Source organism: Hippocampus guttulatus, chromosome 8 (assembly GCF_054856545.1).
Source record: "Hippocampus guttulatus isolate MCC_2025c chromosome 8, RoL_Hgut_1.0, whole genome shotgun sequence".
In the NCBI taxonomy this organism is placed as follows: Eukaryota; Metazoa; Chordata; class Actinopteri; order Syngnathiformes; family Syngnathidae; genus Hippocampus; species Hippocampus guttulatus.
The window spans coordinates 18,082,451-18,102,548 of record NC_141268.1 but is presented as its reverse complement, the minus strand read 5'-3'; the positions used below and the strand labels follow the sequence as shown (position 1 = coordinate 18,102,548).

Sequence of the window (20,098 nt, the reverse complement as noted above, 5' to 3'; positions counted from 1 at the left end):
CGCCAATCTACGTTTGTGTGTATTCATCATCTCTAATCACATCAGTGTGTTTCAGGTTTGTGGTGCGTCGTGTGCGAATCGCCTCCTCCTGGTCGGCCCATCTGTGTTGTGCTTGCCGTCACGGTAATGGTGTCGAAGATGTCGACCCACCCTGCTGCCTTCAACCATGTTCGCTTTTCTCACCGGGGGCCGAACAATGATGCAGGCAGAGTTCGACCTTCTTCTCCTTTTAATGGTTTGCCTTTGGCAGTCAGGGATTCCCGTCAACCCGGCAAATGGTGGACTTGGGAGTTTTCGGAGCAAGAGGCAATCAAACCTCAGTTACAAAGTGCGTACTGTCAGTTAAACTACGCTGCCCCCTTGCCCACTTCCCTTACACAAACCTGACATGTTTGATATTTGGAATGTGGGAGTTGCTGGGCAAAACACACACACACACACAACAGAAGGAGGCGAGGGATGAGTATTTGTTCAATTTACAGGCTGGAGAATATGTTTCCTGTATCTGGTATTTCAAAAACTAATAAGAGGAAGGTTTATATCGGAAAAGAAGAGTAAACAATTGCGCAGAATATGATACAGGCATGTCCTTGTCTCAAATGCGGCTTATATTTGAATCTTGCGAAGACATTTCATGTGCAACAATGTGGATATGTACTCATTTAATCGCTGGGCTGTGAGAAACACCTACAGTGGTACCTCTACTTACGAAATGAATTGGTTCTGGAAGAAATTTCTTCCCTAGAAAATTTTGTAAGTAGAGACACTTTTTGCATGAAAATGCCCTAATTCGTTCCAAGCCCCACCAAAATTTCAGACGTAAATGTTTCCTAAAGCATAAAGTGCATCAACATATGTCGCAAATACATGTTACAATTAGATTATTGAACAATAAATCAGAGTTGTGTAAAAAACAAAGAATAAAGAATAAAAATTTAACTTTTAACTGCATCCTCATCGTTTTTTGCCCTCTTTAGTCCATGTTCTCTCTCAGAGGTGGTTTTTGCCTGGCGTTTTGTCAAGAACTGATCCAAGGGTGTTTGCTTTTGTCAGCTTTTAACAATCCTTCGAAAATGTCCAAGGCAAACATCAGCATAGTGAGCGATCGCCTGACTGGTGAACACTTTTTCTGGGTGATTCACATTTACGTTAAACTATCACAACAACTGATGGTGGGGTGAATGACGAGTATCTACGCACATAGATTCATACGATAGAGGTCCCTTCTTAGCCAATGGGATAACAGGATGATGCTTGGTAATAGCCAATGCTATCTTGAAATCTCTTTCGTAACAAGAGGTAATATTTTCCTGTTGAGACGTTTCGTAACTTGAAAATTTCGTATGAAGAGACGTTTGTAAGTAGAGGTACCACTGTATGTCCATTTTTGTCATATTTTAAAAACGTTATCTTCATAGGATGTCCAACCCCCCCCCGACACAAATGGACATATGTGTTTATCACAAGACAGTGACGGTTTGCTCTTCTGTCAGTGGTTCCTGAGACCGCACTTTGGAGCATGGCTATCGGCTGCTTCGTGCTCGTCTCATGTCAGGCACATGGCTCACCTTGGTGATCTTGGGGTGCGCACAGCGGCTGTTTCCCGTGGTGGCGTGCATCCAAGTGCTTTCTGTCGGAATGCACTCCTGCCTGAGGGAGCACTTTTTCTCTTGCACACACCAGCCGCACTCAAATCTGGGGTTGGCCTTCAGACACATGCCGCAGCTGTCTCTCAATGCGTAGCACTTATACAGGTGAGCTGTTGGAGAAAGGAAGAACATTTTATGGCAGGGAAAGATGGACTAAACAATCCGGAAGGCTTTCATCGATTGAAGATTAAAAAACAAACATATTCTGATTAACTTTTCGTTAGCATTTCAAAAACTGGTTCAATGTCACCATCTAAAAGCAATATTTCCCCTAAACGCCCCAGGAATTGTACAGCGGAATCCTTTCTTCTCTCCGCTATTCCATCCCCAAATCCCATTGGTCATGGAGCAGCTTTAAAGCAACCCCGTACCAATTACTGTCTGCTAAATGGCTCCGTCCTAATTACATTAACATATCAGAATTTTCGAAAATTTCTCATGCGACATAAGATGATTATCGTGATTGAGAAATAGGATAGGAGCTGGCAGGGAACGAAGATAGGCAAGAGGAAGAATAATATCTTTGGGCTGTCGCTTATGGAGGCTCAGTAGTGTATAAAACCTACAGACTCCCAGAAAGGCTAAAATTATGTTGAACATGAAAGATGTCAATTTGAAATGCGATGACCTGGAAAGTACAACAGGTTTGAATTGTATTATCGAGGCTTTGTATATGGAGGCTCATAATTTGATGGAACATTTACAAGTGAAATAATATGCAGAATGTGAGATAGTACATCACAGATCAAGCGTAATAAGAAAATACAGTCTACTCTAATTATAAACTCCATTTCACGAAAACCGACGCTTCACTCTTGAGCTGTAATCATCAAACAGTGACAGTCAGAGCAAAGCATGCTGATGTTTTACAGAGACGTGTCATCTGCTGGCCATATTGACGGTGGCAATGATGTTACTTTACCACACAGCGGGGGAAGGTTATGCCCCCCCTGCTGCGCTGTACGCTCCGTAATAATTTTGCAGCCGGCACTGTAAAGACACACCTACTAGCAATTACATCCAGCAGACATTATCTCATTGTCTGCTTCCACGGTGGTGCAATCGAATATGCCTTTAACCTTAAACATTATCGTTCTTGGGTTGGCAGGCTAGGAAGTTGTGGCGTCATTCAGTTTTAATCATATATCCAGGGAATAGCAGGATTTTGACCGGACGTAATTGTGACTGGCAGTCTTAAATGTCTACACGGTAATGTCGAGTTCGGGACAGTATGGTGAGCACGGGTTTCGTTGACATTCTTACGAGAGGCAGCACGCGTCAATTGAGGAACAAAGAATGTGGAGAAAAATGACTGCTTTCCTAGTACAGTTTTTCGAAACTGTATGCACTGATAAGCGGCGTTGAAAATGGATGGCTGGATGGATGCATGCGATGTCGATCACTTTCCTTCCTTCACACATTTAACAGTTTGTTAATGTGCACAGAGCACACACAAGTTGGCTGATGATTGTGAATGCAAAACTCCTTACCTTTAATGTTGTACGGGTTGTCGATGTTAAAGTGTCCATTCCAAACCACAGACAAATCCACTGGCAGGTCACTGATGTCATTGCCGTCGTAGGTATACTGAAAGTTAAGAAGAAGAGAAAAAAAAAGTCGCTCACCATTCACATTCAGATGAAATTCTGTAAAAGAATACTTTTCTCACGAGAGACGGACTTCAGAGTCTGCGAAAGGAAGAGAAGAACGTGGCAAAATAAAAAAAAAAACAATCCAGTCGAGTTGGCGGCTGGTAGTAATACCCTAACCTGCGCTGCTCCCCGAGTTGAAGGGCCATAAAAATGAGTGATGAGAGACAGGCTGTATTGTGATTTTAACACACCGCACATTCGCGCTGCCTGGCAGAGCACAGAGTTGATTAAGAGATTGTAATCCTCACCGCCGGATGACTCACTCCATTCAGTGATGAATGAAAAGCCTAATATATCTTCCACAATAACATTCACATCTAATTTCATTTTTTTGCATCCTGAACTAATAAGAGCTGAAATGTAATTGACTCTTTGGCGGCATAATCAGTTTTATGGAATGACTTTAAATGAGACAACAAGATTCCAAAGCAGCAACGCGATGGCAAGACATACAGCAATCTGTCTAATGAGAGACTCATAAATCATGAATGCTGAATATCATAAATTGATAAAATGCTGTTAATAACTTTTACCAAACTACATGATGCCATGTCAGTTTGTGCTGGCACGTTATGTAGGCTAGCGTGCCACCTAATATTTTTGATGAGCCTCATCGGTTATTTTTTTGTCACAGCAAAGTTTCGGTTTCTCTTACTGTATAGCATCAAGGATACACTAGATCAATATGTCACTCTTGACGCAGGTGAAGGCGTGCTTCTCGGCCACGTGATAGGTTACCGCTAAAATAGTAGAGCTAGCAAAATGAGTAAAAAACAAATGTCTTTGGGAAGGGGAAAAGGCCCAGCCAGGAGACAGAAGAGGAGCCAACGACTTCCAAGAAAAAGACGGCCACATTCAATTGACAATATCCGCAGTCCGACTTAAAATACGTATTTATCTCAACGGGAGATTCCCACGCATCAAGCCCACTCTGCATAATATGCGGCGATGGTGAGTCGTATTTTTCATGCACTTTGTATCTTATTTTGAAGGCAGATTTAAACGTTACCATCGCGACCACAGTGTTGCGGCCAGATAAGACGTTCCTTTTGTCATGATTCATGTTTATTATTATGTTTCGAAAATACCATCATTTTCATGCAGGTCATATGATATTATTTTGTTGTATTTTTCTGTCACACCTTCAAGGCCGGTCCCTGAAAATATATTGTCTCACATTAAAGCGGTCCGTGGGGCAAAAAAGGTTGGGGACCGCTGCACTAGATGACGTGTGACAGACACATTGGCCAATAGCGAGGAAGACAGTCCATGCTAACCTAATGCCTCTGTCAGTCAAAGGCTAGCCCCTAACTGTCACTACCACTGCTACGGTCACTACCTTCAGTGGCCCCAGGATGAGAGATAGCAGGACTATTATCTTCTACAAGAGCGGCGATAAAATCTGATGTGAAAGCCCTGTCGTGCGCCTCGAGCTACGGCACAACACAGGCCTATTCTCGCAACAACTTTGCCACCATTTGATATCAACCACTCCAATGTGATATTGTGGAGATTTATCGTGACATCAGTAACAATAGTGAATTGGAATGTATTTGAAGGGGTGGCGGGGGTGCGGGGGGAGGCCCTCAAGTACAAGAAATGTGTATAGAAAAGATAAGAAAATGAGAGCTAGGACAGACCAATGTCACAATGTGCGAGTGGCTGATTAATTCATTCTTCACGTTTGCGATTGGATGATTTACACCGAGCGAGCTCTAAAAGCATAGCGATATTCAAATTAGGGAGAACGTCTCCATGCATCTCATGGGAACTCTGAGGTTGCGCTTGGAATTTTATTCCATTTTTTAAAAAAATACTTCAGACAATATTCCCCTTGCCGTTTGTTTGTTAAGGGTAAGTGACTTTCCTTTTGAACCAATTTCCTCAAAATGTTTGGAGGGCTAGGTGTGTTTTGGTAAGGACGCTTTTCACTTTTAGTCACAAGTGTACAGAGCCGAGGATTGGGTGTGTACAATGGTTATCGTCTGCAGTGGTTGAGGACTTGCTATTATGCTGCTTCCGTACCGCGGTTTTCCTTCAAAATAGCACAAACTGATCCATCGACATCATCAGTGAAAATTAAGCCACAGCACCGTAGCAGTAGTAAGAGTTGAGACGGCTCTTAGAGGTACTGTCATCCTTGTGTTTGTACCAGGTTGAAATTGCGTCATCATTTTGTAACCGCAAGACAAAAACAGCAGCATTAGTGTATTGGTCTTGTACCAATAGAGGAAGATCATTAAAATGAAAAATGAGGAGAGAAAAAAAAAAAGCATCAGGTGGTGGTGGTGAACGAGCCAGAGAAAGCCAAAGTGAAGTTGAGGTGTGGTGATAAAAGCTACAAAGAGCAACGGGGCGGCAAACTGGGCAAGGGCGAGAGGATAACACAGCAGCAAGGTTGAGGGAGAAATGGCCAAGCGCAAGATGGATCGAGAGAGGTTATTGTGTGTTATTCTGTGGACACCATTCATTTACACATGGAATAAGAGGCCACGGCTCAGCCATAAACGGCTGAGCTGGTGGGCCCTAAAGTGAAATTGGCATTTTCAATTTGTTCCCTGACATGTCTGGCTGCTTTTACTCTTTTCACACTCCTCTTTTTCCTCTCCCTCCCGCCTTCTTAACAAACAGCTTCTGATGGGAATCCCATTCTTTCTCTCCTGCCTCCATCGCACGAGGCCCACCAACAAACACAGAGCAGATTCCTTCTTAACGCACAGAAAACCTTGTTTACAATGCTTGCTGTTAAAAAAAAAAAAAAAAAAAAAAAAAAAAGGGGTTTCCAGTGAAGTCATCACATCTGGACAGGAAATAAGACTTATACAACACAAAAGCACAGGGACCCCCCCCCCCCCCCCACACACATTTGGATGGCAGATGAAATTTTTGTCCTCTAAACTTAAAACATTTTTTCAATGTGTCTTCTCCTCTAACCCCCAAGAGACCACCCAGCATGCCTGGGAAAGCAAACTAAAGCAATGTTTGATGAGCTTCTAATTTTACATTTCTGATTCATGCCTGTCCCTTAAAAAAATACAAAAAAAAAACAAAACAAAAATAAAACGTGTGAGTAAATTGACGATGCATTATTTGGATTTTCATGTAAAGGCCACATACATACTGTGCGTGTGCCAAATACATAAACACCATAAACACACACCAGCAATGTGAGAGTCAAGTCAGCGCAATCCACCCGCTTGCCCGCATTCTAAGTTTTGTCCATGCACAGGTGTTTATGGTTTAACATCCACCACGGGGTAGGCTGCGTGAGAGTAGAAGCTGGAATCTGCTTGAGCATGTCCCCGCCCCCAAGTACATCAATATGTAAGGCTGCAACCAGTATGTGTGTGCATCTGTGTTTAATGGGCATTGGAGGCATCACAGAGGTTAGGTTACGATCCAATGCTCATCTTCTCTCATTGCACCAAAGGCTTATTAAACTTTCATACCACACCAGTGTTTTTTTGCTCAACACATTCAGGGAATAAGCGTCGCGCATGGCCACGGCAGAACCAATTTCTAAAATGGAAATATAAACATTACGCAGGCTTATTTTGAGAAAGGTCAGGATTTACATGTGCAAAGAGAAAAGAAAAATAAAGAGAAAGACTCTCACCCAGACGGAAACCAAATGAAATGAGAGTTCTATTATGGAAGCAAAGAGAGAGTTGGAGATGTAAAGTGCAGCTCCGAAATGTGCCTGCATCAGTGGCGGTGAAGAGGAAGGCTTAGATGGATGGCGAGTAGAGACAGGTAAGAAGTAACATTCGGTACATCGGGCACCTTCTGTGAGGGTCACAGCCTGATAATTAGTCATGTTGAAGGTGTGTGTGCAAGCTGGACTGCTAAAAATACCAAATCAGCCCAGGGCAAACTCAGAGCCGAGATAGAGTTGGTTAGGAACACTCGCTCTTCTCAAGGTGACGAGGGAAAAAAAGCCTGACCTCTTATAAACCATCACGCTACCTTTACGTAGTCACAGGAACGTACATGTGAGTACACCGCTGGACCGTGTGTTTTGAATCCGGGTACGGCACCTTCCTGTTGCATACACTCGCGCAACGCTGATGTGGCCTCCCAATCAAGGATCAAGTGGTAATCCGTCCTATAGCTCAGCATGAGTGTGCGCGCGTGTGCGTGCGTGTGAGTGTGTGTGTGTGTGTGCGCGCGCCACCATCCATATATGAGGGATCAGGCTCTGTTAAATCACCGCCAGCTCATAATGGGGGCCTGTTAGCCCGTGCTAATCGCTAATGCTAACAGGATTGGAGCATGGCTGGACCCCGTTACCCAGCTTATCTCTTCCACACACAGAGGAGAGGACCACACACACAATTCATGGCATAAAAAGAGAGCATGGGGGTGGGGGGGGGGGACAGAAATGCTGGCTTCAGGGAAAAAAACGGAGTGCTGTCATATGCATTAAACTTGTGTAGGGTTTCCAGACGAGTCTAATTATTTACAGAAACATCCATCTTGCAACCTTCTCATTGCTCACCTCCCGCCTCCCGTCACCAATGTTTGGCATTCTTATTATCATCATCATCATCACCAAAGAGAATCTCTGTTTATTCACAATTAGCTCAAATGCAAGCGATTCCATTATACCATGAAGGTCACCACCAGGTATGGAAATATAGTAATTGATGAGTTGATTGACTTATTGTTGATTTTGTCATTTGTATGGAATTGATTGTGGATTACTCATGTCTTGAATTAACTGAAAATGGAGGCCTGAGGAACATCAGCTACGGCCTATAAACAAAAAAGAAGCCTACTCGGTTCTTGTAGGCGGCTGGTAGGTCTGCATAATTAATACTGGCATAGAAACGGGAGTTCAGAACATTCCAAGAGTGTTTTACCCACCCCTTGATTGCTGCCTTGAATAAAGTAAGATTATAGTGACCGACTTTCCAACTAAGTTCACAGTCATGTAGAGAAGGTTAGAATAGAAATGAAGAGAATGCAAATCTCGGACAGCAGAACAGGAAAAGATCATGGTGTGAACTTCTTGCTCATATAATTGGCCATCAAGAGCTGACATGGATAGGTGGGAGAGTGCTACGAAAGGGTAAAGCAAAGTCAAGTAAAGGTCACAGATTACTTCAAATAGATGATGAGACAGTGGATGGGTAGAGGAGCTGACATGTGTTTAGAGCTTCACAGCAATTAATCTTTATTTATCAAGGAAATGGGAGGGAGATACTCCTCACCTGTCATAAAGAGAGGGGGGGGGGGCATTCAAGGCATGCAACCGGGAAGCAGAAGGAAAGGAGGAAGATGATGACAAAACAGAAGGACACCGTACTTCAGTGCATAAAAAAAAGCAACCTATATGTGTGTGTGTGTAAAAGAAGTTCTATCTATCTATCTATCTATCTATCTACCCAGTATATACCTGTATACAGTGTATATATATATATATATATATACAGTATATAGTTTCAGTAGTAAGTGTGAGAGCTAATCATCAATTATGTCCCTAATGACCCCTCATACACGTGTGCGATGTCACTAATACAGCAGTGGTGTGGCTCATGATAACCGCTTTCCAGGCTGATATGTTACGTGGCCTACCGAGACCTCCATTTACTCCATTTTGCTGTCTGCCACCTACCGTAAGGCTTATTTCCCATCAGAGAGAAGATTATTTCTTAGCTAAGTCGTTTCCGCCCCTCTTTCCAAAAGTCCATAAAGTCCTGCTTGCGCCAAGCAGGACAGTTCTAATCAGGTGGGTATGGCAAGCATTTTAACAGAGAGGTGGTCGAGGCTACCACCATAATGGATTGTTCTGCCGTTTTGGCACCTTGGACAGAATTAACAATTCCTGGAATGCTGCAGTGGTGTGTGATGGATTGCCAGCACCAGGGATGACGCCAGTATTTCTGTGCCCTAAACTGGGTATCTGTCGTGCTTCAAGGGTCCAGTATTGAGCCTTCTTTCTGCCTTTCTTTTTTATTGCTGTCAGAGATTTTCTCGGACAAAGTTAAAGAAATGACTCGGCACACAGGAAAATTGTCTTCAATATCGGCGGGAGCGGATCTCTGAGAGCGAACGACGGTTAGTTGCTCCGCGATCACACTCTCCTCCCTCTCCGCCGGTTCGAACTTTTATTGCAAAATACAAGAAAGACACTGCCCCCGAGATTTGCACCCCGCGCCCCCCGGTAATGATCTGATTTACCCGAATACACAAGTCACAGACTTTGCTGATGACTAATGTCCACCTGGGTGCGACAGCTGTTCCCAAACTGTCTTTTGGTATTCAACGACTCTTTGTTCCCAATTTGTTTATTCCCACTCTGTGATTGAATTTAGCCTTCGCCCCCCTTGCTTTAACGTGATTACTCAGGAAAGGCCCTCCGCCTAAACGGCCGACACCTCTGCGCTGAGTATGTCTAGACATGCCCAAATTAACCGAAACTTTAAACATGATACAATTTTGTTCGTAGATTTCTCTATCAATAGCATATAGCGCAATTTTAGTTAAGTGATACATAGTGCGGAAATGAGCCAAAACAACTTGAGGGACAATTCCATAATGTATGTTTGTCGTATCACACATGACTCTGTACTATCAATTTACATGCAGTCATGGAAAAAACATATATTAGATCACCTTGTTTTCTTCTACTTCTTGTTCATTTTAATAACCGGGCCCAGGAATGGTGCATCATGTGACTAAGAGACAACAAATACAACACGGAATTCCTAAAAGTACAACGTCATAGCTCTTGATGTAGAAACTTGCAAAACGGTTCGAAACTAGCTCTTACATAAAACTCTTATGAGCTTTTTTTTTGTTGTTGTCGTTATTGCATTTGCCCAAACAAATGTACCGGTACCTTGAGTTCTAGCCGCCTTTCAAAATGAACAAGAAACTGATGTTGCATTGCAGTCTAAATATTATTTTGACAGTTTTTCTTCCAAAATTTGTGCCAGGAGTGGCCACCCGCTTACTCAATCATTGATTAAGAAACATGGCTAATGATCCCCATTCTTGCCTCCTCTTGATCCAACTTTACTGTATAACTGCCACTTTTCTCTCCAACCCTCCTTCTGTCCCTCCTCTCTTTTTGTGTACATGCACAATAGCTGATCAGTGGTGTGCACGGATAGGAGCGGCTGTCTCCACTGCCCAACTGCAATTCATCATCATTTTATCTCCCTTAATTGGATGCCATCAGGACCCCTGATACTTCCCCATCTCTGCTTTAGCTCACAGCTGCTCTCCAAACATACACACAAATAATGCACGGACACACATGCTGTCCGAAACTAGATTTTCTTCTCATTCCCGCATCCGTCTAGCCCCTCCTCCTCTTGATTTCTCCTTCTCCCCTTACCGGTGAAGGAAAGAAGGTGATGGAGTGCCCCAACGGTTTATCAGATGGGAGGAAATGGTGTAAGGCCCACACAGATGTTATCTGTCCACTCATTCCAGCCCTCCAGGGAGAAAACTCAATGAAGAATAAAGAGGTAAAGGGGAGCTAAAAAAAATGGGGAGAAACAGGGCCAGATGGGAAGAGACTGAACAAAAAGTCTTGAACTCATCCAACTCTCTTCCCTCAACTTTGACCTCCACGCTATACTCAGCTGAGGTCTATCAGTTCTTCTGACCCCGGAATGTGGTCTTGTGAGCAAGCTGCCTCTGCGCAGGCATCGTGCGAACCTGTCTTTATTTTGCTCCTTTAACCTGCCCGCTACTCTTGAGCACAATATCCCAACCCACTGCCCTCTCATTGGCTTTGCTCCATGGGCCTTGACCTCTAATCGGCCCTCACAGCAGAAACCTTCCCGGGTTGGGTCAACAAAACTAGACGAAAGGGATTGAGATGGCAGCTTGTTATTTTAGTTGCTGTTGACTGGAGCTAAGTGCTACCTTAGCGGTTTGAGGGCCTGCTTGCATCTTACTTTTGTACTGCCGTAGGACTTTCAAAAAGATGCCTTTTAATCATCCACAGGTTCCAAAGATTTTTGCTTTAAATGTTCCAATATTGTGTGGCGACTTGCGGGATCAGATGGAGCCTGTATGTACAGTCAAGAAAAAAAAAACAAAAAAAACGACCAGACATATTGATATTTCTCATTCTAAGCAGTTATGGATCGCTGATATGCAAGCGGATCACTACACAGTTTATGTTACACTATCGTGTATCAAGTGTGCTACATTCATTTATGCAGTCATTGGCAGTGTGCTGTTAGGGGATACCACATGTGGGTATTGGGTTATTACAGTTAGTGGAAATGAGGTAAAGAATAGGAAAGTCGACTTTAAACATGATCTGACTGTGGTCATACTGTACATCTTGGCTCTATCCTTTTGGATTGTGTTTGAAAGAGATGAGATTGAGTTTTTGCCTCAGGAGATACTTTTGAGACAATTTTCTTCCTTTACATTCTATCACCCCCCCCCCCCCTCACCCCCGGCCCCCTGTTCTTTTCAAGAGCACTCCTCCTCTCACTTCTCTTTTCATTCATACTCCAATTTCACCAGTCGGTCTTGTCTGAGTCCATCTAGATTTTGCAGTGTCTACTCTTCTTTCTCCCCTCTCCATTCATACATTTTCTCACCGCTGATTTGGTGGTCCACTTAAGGCTTTCCCAGTAACGGCTCTTTTACACCTGATAGGAGTACAGTTAAAAAATAAAAAATAAAAAGAAATCCAGTCTGTCCTCTTAGGCACTATTCCTTGCACGTATGTGTGTTTCTCAAACACAAGGCTAAATTGTGGATTAGCATCCTTGTGTTTATTGATCGGTAGCCCCCACTGCCCCAGTCTTGTAGCAGTGGTATACTGGAACCAGACGCATCTTCAAAGTCATCCTGGGATCCATAGCCTTGGGCGTACCGAAGGGTGTGGCGCAGACACACACAAGGCAAATGAATAACTCATATCACCTTCGCCTTGAGTCTTACTGAGGCCAGTAAAATTTCTTCAGAGAGCTAAAAAAAAAAATGTTATGTCATAGGTAACTGTGTAACACAAATTGGACAACGGCCTGAGTTAAACAAAACACGTGGGAGGAATAAAGAGGTTTGTGAGCAGAGTATTAAAGCTAGTCGTCAGCTGAATTAAGCGAGTTACTGAAATAATAGCTTGTTTTGGAAGCATTTAACTGGAAAATATTAAGGCAATAAAATAAAGTGGAGACTGTCTGTCTGAGATTAATGAAAAATACATTTACCAAACAATAATGAATCACTTTCTGACTATTGGTCTTTGACCATGCATGAAATATGAAAACATTTGGAAGGGACATAATTATTCAATTAATTGATCATTACAAATTTAATTGTTAAGAATATGGATGGTTGTGTGGAACTAACTGCATTGTATAAATAGATTGTATAAATATCTATTGTATAAATAGGAAGCAATGAGGCAAAATGAATCGCATTACTTGGCTGCAACCTAAAGTGGCAATTCTAATTCAGTCTCAACTAGTTTGTGATGTAAGACCAACTTGTCTGTCGACATCCCCTTCACAGCTCCGTGAAATTCTGCTTAATAATACACTGGTTCGGCATAATTTAAACAAAAAACAAAACAACGTTATTCATGTCATACCTCTGCAACCAAGACTTAATATTGCGTTAAATAGGACAGTTCTATGCAATCTATCATGCAAACCAGCCTTGGCAATGCTCACCTATTGAATGTTGAGTTACATCCATGAATCAATAAGAAATTCAAATGACGGACAAGCATAGTTTGAATCAATAGATTTCCAACCTTACCAAACCTGAACAATGTGTCATAGATCAGTTATTGATCTTCAGAAAAGCGGCAAGCAAGCACAGTTCTTCAAGTGCTAATTGCGGTCATTTATGAAACGTAATTGGGTGTAAAGTGTGGCAAGTATATACAGCTATCCGCTTTTCCCATCTTGTGCACTACACAGGCTCCTCCTCATCAATACTTGGCCGGGAAGTCAGGCTGCAGCAGTTAATTGCTAGCAAGGGAGAAGCGCTGACAACTACCAGGCTAATTAGTGCGAGCAGTATGTTGAGGCTTTTGTGGACATTAAATAGAGAAAGTTGGCCAGGTTGAGGTTTTGATGCTGCTCTTTAACACGTACCATCAACAGTTAATACAAAATTTCATCTTGATGTGGACAAGCCTGTCAGGAACTAATTAGCTCTGCCGTCAACATCTGCCATTAACCAAACCTCAAAACTGTCAACGTTGCTTTGTGCGTTACTCTTCTGACAATGCACCTACAATATGTACACCACATGCTCACTTGTGTGTGAGACACTAGAAAGAGGCACAAAGGAAGGCAGGCAGGAAGGAGAACGTTTGACAGAAGAGGGAGTCGAAAGAAAGATGGGCTCTCGAGGCAGAGTGCCGAAAGAAGAGTGAAGTATCGAGTCGACGTGTAAACAAGATCAATCCGCTCCAAACTAGCTTCACAGGCGCACTCGTTCTTCGCATTTTCAGCCTCAGTGGAGCGCAACGCTAGCTACCTCTTATCTGTCATGCTAGTTTGAGGGCTCACACACAAACACACCAACACATACGCACCTCACCTGGATTTCAACGCAAATACAAGTTTTTGTCTACTTGTGCAAAGATTAGTCTTTTTTTTCTTTCTTTGACTTTATTCATCAATTTATCAAATGCGTGCCTGTTAGAAATTATGCCGAATTAATGATTAATGATTATTCTGCTCACAGCATGACTGGAGCCTCAAACTTTCAGAGATTCTCCCATCTGTTTAAAAATAATAATTAAAATGAACAAATAAAAATGATAAGTCCCGTGACGGCCGATCCGTCCAGGCTGTAGGGTCACCTCTGACCCAGAACAAGATGAGCAGTAGAATGTGGATGAATGAATATTAAGAATGGATTAATTGATCTGCATTTTCCATAGTCGAACAAGGAAATTTAGCCAAATCTCAAATTGATACTTTAAATGTATAAAACTTGCACAAACAGCAAATCAAAGACACACATTTAACTCATCATCATCATCATCATCATCATCATCATAGGACTTTTTTTAACGGTACATCATTTTGGCTTGTTACAATAAAAGCGCCACTGTTGGAGAGAGACCTTATTTTTTCTTCTTTCAATTAAACTCCTTTCCTTTTTTTATACTTCACGTAAAATAACCAGAATAGCAACTTGCCATTGTGAAGGAGGCACAATTATGGGAACACCCACTCAATGTTTTGAGAAGGTGTCCCGCTCTTCTGAATGGAGCGTTATTAAAGACCATGTCCATGACGAAATAATGTTGCCAAGCCAAAACAACCGAGTTTCCAGAGTGGTCAGTAGATGGAGGTGGCCATTATCCAAACCCTAATTTGCTAATTGTGCTCAGTCTTATCATGATTTAGTTAACAATTGGCATTCAGTGGCTGAAAGCAAAACTATTGAGTGACGATACGAAGTCTATGTTGTTATCCTTAACAGCAGTTTTGTATTTGTCACAATGCTCTGCTTTAAAAAGAAATGCACGCCTTTATCAGTGATCGGAGCACAAAGCACGTCATTTTTCTCTTGCCTGACTTTCTGATTCCTCAAAATTGAAACAACAACAAAGTCTACATTGGCTAAGTCATCCATCAAATCTAAATGGTGTCATATGCAAATGAAAACAAATACAAACTGCACAACTGGGTTTCTTGAATTCCCCGGGGACACCATCGCTAAGCGGGATCTGCGTTTTCTTGGGGGTGGGGGGGGGGGGGTAATCTCACTCACCGCTGTCTTTTGGCACTGGATAGATGAGCTGTTGAAGCGCAGGGCGGGGACACTGTACGTCTCCCCCTGGATGTGGAACACACACTCATAGTTCCTCTGTCCTGATTGTGGTTGGGGAAGATTTTTGGCAGCTAAGGTGATGGGCTTGGTCACCCCCACTGGAATGTAGATCTGCGTTGATGGTAGAATCTGGGGGCAATCCTGTAGAGGGAGACAGTAATATTACTCAATATTATAAAAAATATTGAGACTGTGTGAAGTCAAATGAGTGATTAGATCATCAGAAAATGATTGAAATAAGTCTCCAACTGGTTTGAGCTTGTGGAAATGAGCGAGCTGAATATTTTAAGCGTGTGGGGTTTTGATCATTTCCTCAGAGCTCGTTATCTGGATCGCGTTAGTGTGTTTGTGTGTCCCGTGACATCTCATCGATACTTTTGTGTCTTAGAAAAGTTAGAATTGCAATTTAGTGCACATTATGTCAAGAATGAGAAGGCAAGATTGAGAAATTATGCAAAAAGGCAGGGTTGGTGACACAGCTTATATAAGTTAAGGTCTTGGCTAGGCCAATATGTAAATTAAAAAAAAGTTGAATGAATACTGAGAGAGCCAAAATGCAAAACTGTGACCAAATAGTCAAACTTTTGACATCACATCCCATCCATGTTCAACCACTGCAAATGGCCAAATATTAAAAACAACTCTGGTGATGTGTGCTGATGTCATGCATGACGGGCCTTTGAACTCTGACATTTTTTGTGCAATTTTAGCGACACGTTTTTTTTCCGAAAGTTCCTCATTCAATAGGCTCAGAGGCATTCAATCATTGAGGTTCCACAGCTCGCTGTGGAAGTGTGAAATCAGAGTAATCTGGATGCTAAAGTATGTGCCTAAGGGTTATGTCATGGCGACCGTGCCAAATCATTAACGTTTCTCGTCAATAATTCTGTCATTGATCTCATTATAGAAGAAAGTCAAATATTTTGCAGCTTAAGTGTTTTGGTCTCGGAAAAGTAATGGCGCAGCTGTTTGAAATGAGCATCACATTAAGTCTGGGTGGGGGAGGGTGATTTGGGTGGCGGGGGGACTGCATTTTAATTCATTTAACAATGAGTCTGCATTATGCGCAATAAAGATGAGTAGAATAATAATTTAAAAAAGAGCGGCACAAAAGCATCAGCGGGTTTTCCCCGGCAGTTATAAATACGTGTAAGAAATTTTCATGTGGAAAATTCCATATGTATATAAATAAAACAACAACAACTCTGCTTGCAAATCCTTCACTTCTTACCAGACAGCCGCCCCGCTGTCAGTGAATCTCGCTTCTCTTTTACTCTGAGCTGTTGTACATTAGAGGCTACAGCGCGTCCCCGGGGCTACAACACAAAGCTGCAGTTTGTTCATTATCCTGCTTAGCCCAGGCCTTGTGTGTCAGATTACACAAACACTTGTGCAACACACGTATAATGAGAGAGGGATACTACTGAAAGAAGTGAACCATGCGCCACTTGATGTACAGTACGGGATGCCCGTCGGGAGCAGTACAGTGAAGCGGATTTAAGAGAGAACGAGTGGGAAGACAAAGCAGAGTTTAATTGATAGAACTAAGTGAAACATGATGTCGAGTCAGTTGTTTGTCCGGGTTGAAAAACAATCGCTCAAACCAGGTGTGAGTGTGCGGCATAAGAAAAAACAAAAACAGGAGGTAACGGAGAGCACTGCTCAGTTTTACTTCTACTTTGCCATTGTTCTCCTCTCCGTGCTGTCCGAGCTTCATCTACATGCCTTCCAAACGACTGCAAAAATGCAAATTCACAATTGCCTGGAGTATCGGACAGCGCTTCAACATTTAGGGACAAAGAGAAGATGATACCGAGAGGATGTGGCTATTCAAGTCTTGTCTTTGTCTAAAGGCAAGGCGCATATGATCGTCGGTACAAAGCAAGGTGAGGTTATTTTTGTCATGGGACCATACCCAGTAACTCGGAGGGCTATCGAGCCAAAGTATAAACACTGAAAAGGAAGTAAGGGTGACCTATGTAGAATGCAGCGAAATCCCAACTTTGAATAATTTTAACTTTTGTACATCTCAGCCAAGTAAGCAGATGGTTTCGATTACCCCAAGTGTGCCTGTTTACTTTATTGAGACATCTCATAACCAATCCCCTTTCATTCTCCACGAATCCTTCTTTGACTTGCCAAAACATTGTGGGCAATATACATCCAACTTTGTGGGAAAAGTTTGGGGAAGGCCCTTTTCTGCTCCAGCTCGACTGAGTCTCAGAGAATGACAGCTTTGGGGTCGAACAACTTCAGAGCCCTGAACTTTTGTGTTGGTTCAGGTAAAAAAGCTCACCTTCTCCTTCTGCGTCATTCACAACATGCCTACAATAGTCTGACATCAGGTTTTTTTTCTTTTACTAATCTATGCTAGTTTGGATTGAACATTGCCACGAGCTTTCTAAAAACAGAAGCAGCTGTCGTTTTGGGTCAAGTCACTCAGCCTACACTTTTTCTAGCACATATTACAAAAAAGTGTATGTGTGGAAAATTCAATGGAACAAGTGTTCACTTGGGCAAATGAGATAATCTACACTTGCAGGTGAGCTTGACACCTTTTAACATGCGGCAAGTGCAGATAACGAGACAGTCGGCTGACACGTGAGTGTGTCTGTGTGCGTATGTGCCAGCTCGCTGATATGCAAGTGGTGAGATATCCCCCCCCCCCAAATAAAAATAAAATGAGGAGATATGTTGGCGGGAGGCTGAAGAGTGCAGGGCTTCAGAATGAAGACCAAAGCCTGAGCCGAGTACTATATAAATAAATAAATGTATTAAGCCAAAAGAGTTCTGAAGGCGTTGGCAGAGCCTGACTAGATATAAATTAATAAAGCACCAAAAACACTGCGCATATGTAATGAGGCTAGTTGTCTGGTCGTTTTTTTTTTTTTTTTTTTTTAAATCTTCCTCAAACCCCCTCTTCCCTCCCAAAGTCCATCCATAATTAATTAGCTGCCTCTGTGATGTGGGGACTATAGATCAGGGAGGAGAAAAAAATAACACACTAAATAATGAAGTAAAGCGATATGGGGAGCCCGGGGGGAGGGATGAGATGGCACGAATGGTCACAGAGGATCGGACCGAGGGGGCGCACTGGTACAAATACTGTAATCAGGACGGGTGCACATATGTGCATTTGTATCCAGGACAAAAGGGGTAGAAGACATGCACTGGATGATCCAATTTCTGCTGTCAAAATTCCCCACACTCCCAAAAACCTGTGTGACAAAGGTTCTTCTGGGGGGGGGGAATAAAAAATATATAAGAAAAAATTAAAGAGCCACCTGCACCCTTGTGACAAAACATCTCAGCCATGGCTGGTTACAATTCATTATATATTAACATGATATCATTAACTGTAGCGTTTGGCACGTGCTTTTAACAAAAGTAGCTACATGACCGAGTTAATGTATGCAGGAAAGCTGGAGAGAACCCCAGTGGGGATTCAACATCTAACCCTTGTTATGACTTCCACAGGACCTAATACATAAGAGTAAAATATCAATTATCTTTTACTAGTTATCGATTTGAAACAAACAAAAAAAATCAATGACAAACAAATGCACACCCACAAATAAATAAATAAATAAATAAATAAAGATGGGGGGGGGGGATTAGCGGTCAATCGCAGTCATGTCATATAATTAATTAATTATCAATTTAAAATCAGATACATTTTTGATGGTCATCAACTAGTGCTTTGAAATATAAGCGACGCAATTTACGAGATTTTTGAAATACAAGCCATCATTTGGCTGATTGTTTGTTTTAGCTTGAGAGCACACATTTGAGATAAGATCAACGTATAGTAGCATGGACTTAATTATACAGATTAAACTCCCTTCACAATAAGCATCCGTTTGGCAAATAGTGAGCACTTTTTGCTAAACCGAGTCTTCAAGCTGTTTACTGCCACCCCCATTTGAGTTTCACTGTCAAACTAAACTACGATCAAAGAGAATTATATGTTGTGTATTTAAAACGATCAAATGACGCCGTCTTCAGAATGGACCATTAGCTTAATGCTAACATATAATGGAAAGCACCATTGACATGCTAGCATCGATAGTTAGCAAGGTCTATTTGAACAGAAACAGTGGAGCAACACATGTAGACAAATATTAATAATAATAATAATCGTCTTCCTGAGTCATTTATAGGTGTATTAGAAAAATAAGTACTCTGCGCGACTGTATTATATTGGCTCCCACTGGACAGGGTGGGCACACCAAAAGTAGGAACACAGAGAAATTAATTGCAGCATTAAATCATGATACACAAACTGTTTAATTATTTCCATTACAGTTGTAGTGTAATAATATATAGTGCTATTTTGGTTGACTGAGAGATGACTTGATGTGTGGTCGTTCTGAGTTATGAGTGTGGTCGCGGCAATTCCCCTCTTATCTCAAGACATCACTATATTCTGCATGCATTTTCGCACGACAAAACTTCCAGTCATGCCTTGAACTTCACGATTTCCAAACAATTTTAATCTCGTAACTCAACAATCTTGGAGTTGTCTTTGTAAATCCTTCTACAAAGACAACTCTAATACTTCATATTCCTTTGTGTGCGTGTAAAATATACACCGATCCTTTTAGAAACACTGGAGCAGATGACATGGAACGCATCACTATCAAAAAATGAGCTGTCGTGTCATCGCTATACAGCAGTGTCCGCGTGCACGCGTGCAAAAAGGCGTGAATGTGGGGGTCGTCTCATTAGCAGGCAGAAAGCAGAAAGATGTTCTGAGACCGGCTCAACACTTAATGTGGGGTAGGGGTGAGAAAAAAAAAGAGAGAGAGAGCGGCAGAACAACTTAATAAGGCTGCAACATGTAGAACAGTGCAGGAGCGAGCGAAGCGGAGGAAGAAAGGGGACTTTGAACCTTGAAAGGGACCGAGATTGTCCGCCCACGCCCTTCGCTTCCGAGCAGAACAGAGCGGGGAGAGGGCGCGCGCAAGATCAGGAGTGAAAGGGAAAACAGACCGAGCGGAGGAATCACAGAGCAGAGAA

The 20,098-nt window shown here is 42.4% G+C and overlaps 1 protein-coding gene across 6 annotated transcripts in view; it reads right to left on the bottom strand.

Moving 5' to 3' along the window:
* Window positions 1-20,098, bottom strand: part of plxna1b (plexin A1b) — a 178,254-nt gene that overhangs the window by 32,774 nt on the left and 125,382 nt on the right. For all 6 annotated transcript variants that reach the window (XM_086117857.1, XM_086117861.1, XM_086117860.1 and 3 more), the window contains 3 exons: window positions 15,020-15,220; window positions 3,140-3,236; window positions 1,569-1,759 (listed from right to left, as the gene is read on the bottom strand). In XM_086117857.1, the coding sequence (XP_085973983.1) occupies window positions 1,569-1,759; window positions 3,140-3,236; window positions 15,020-15,220 (489 nt within the window). The remainder of the gene's footprint in view (window positions 1-1,568; window positions 1,760-3,139; window positions 3,237-15,019; window positions 15,221-20,098) is intronic.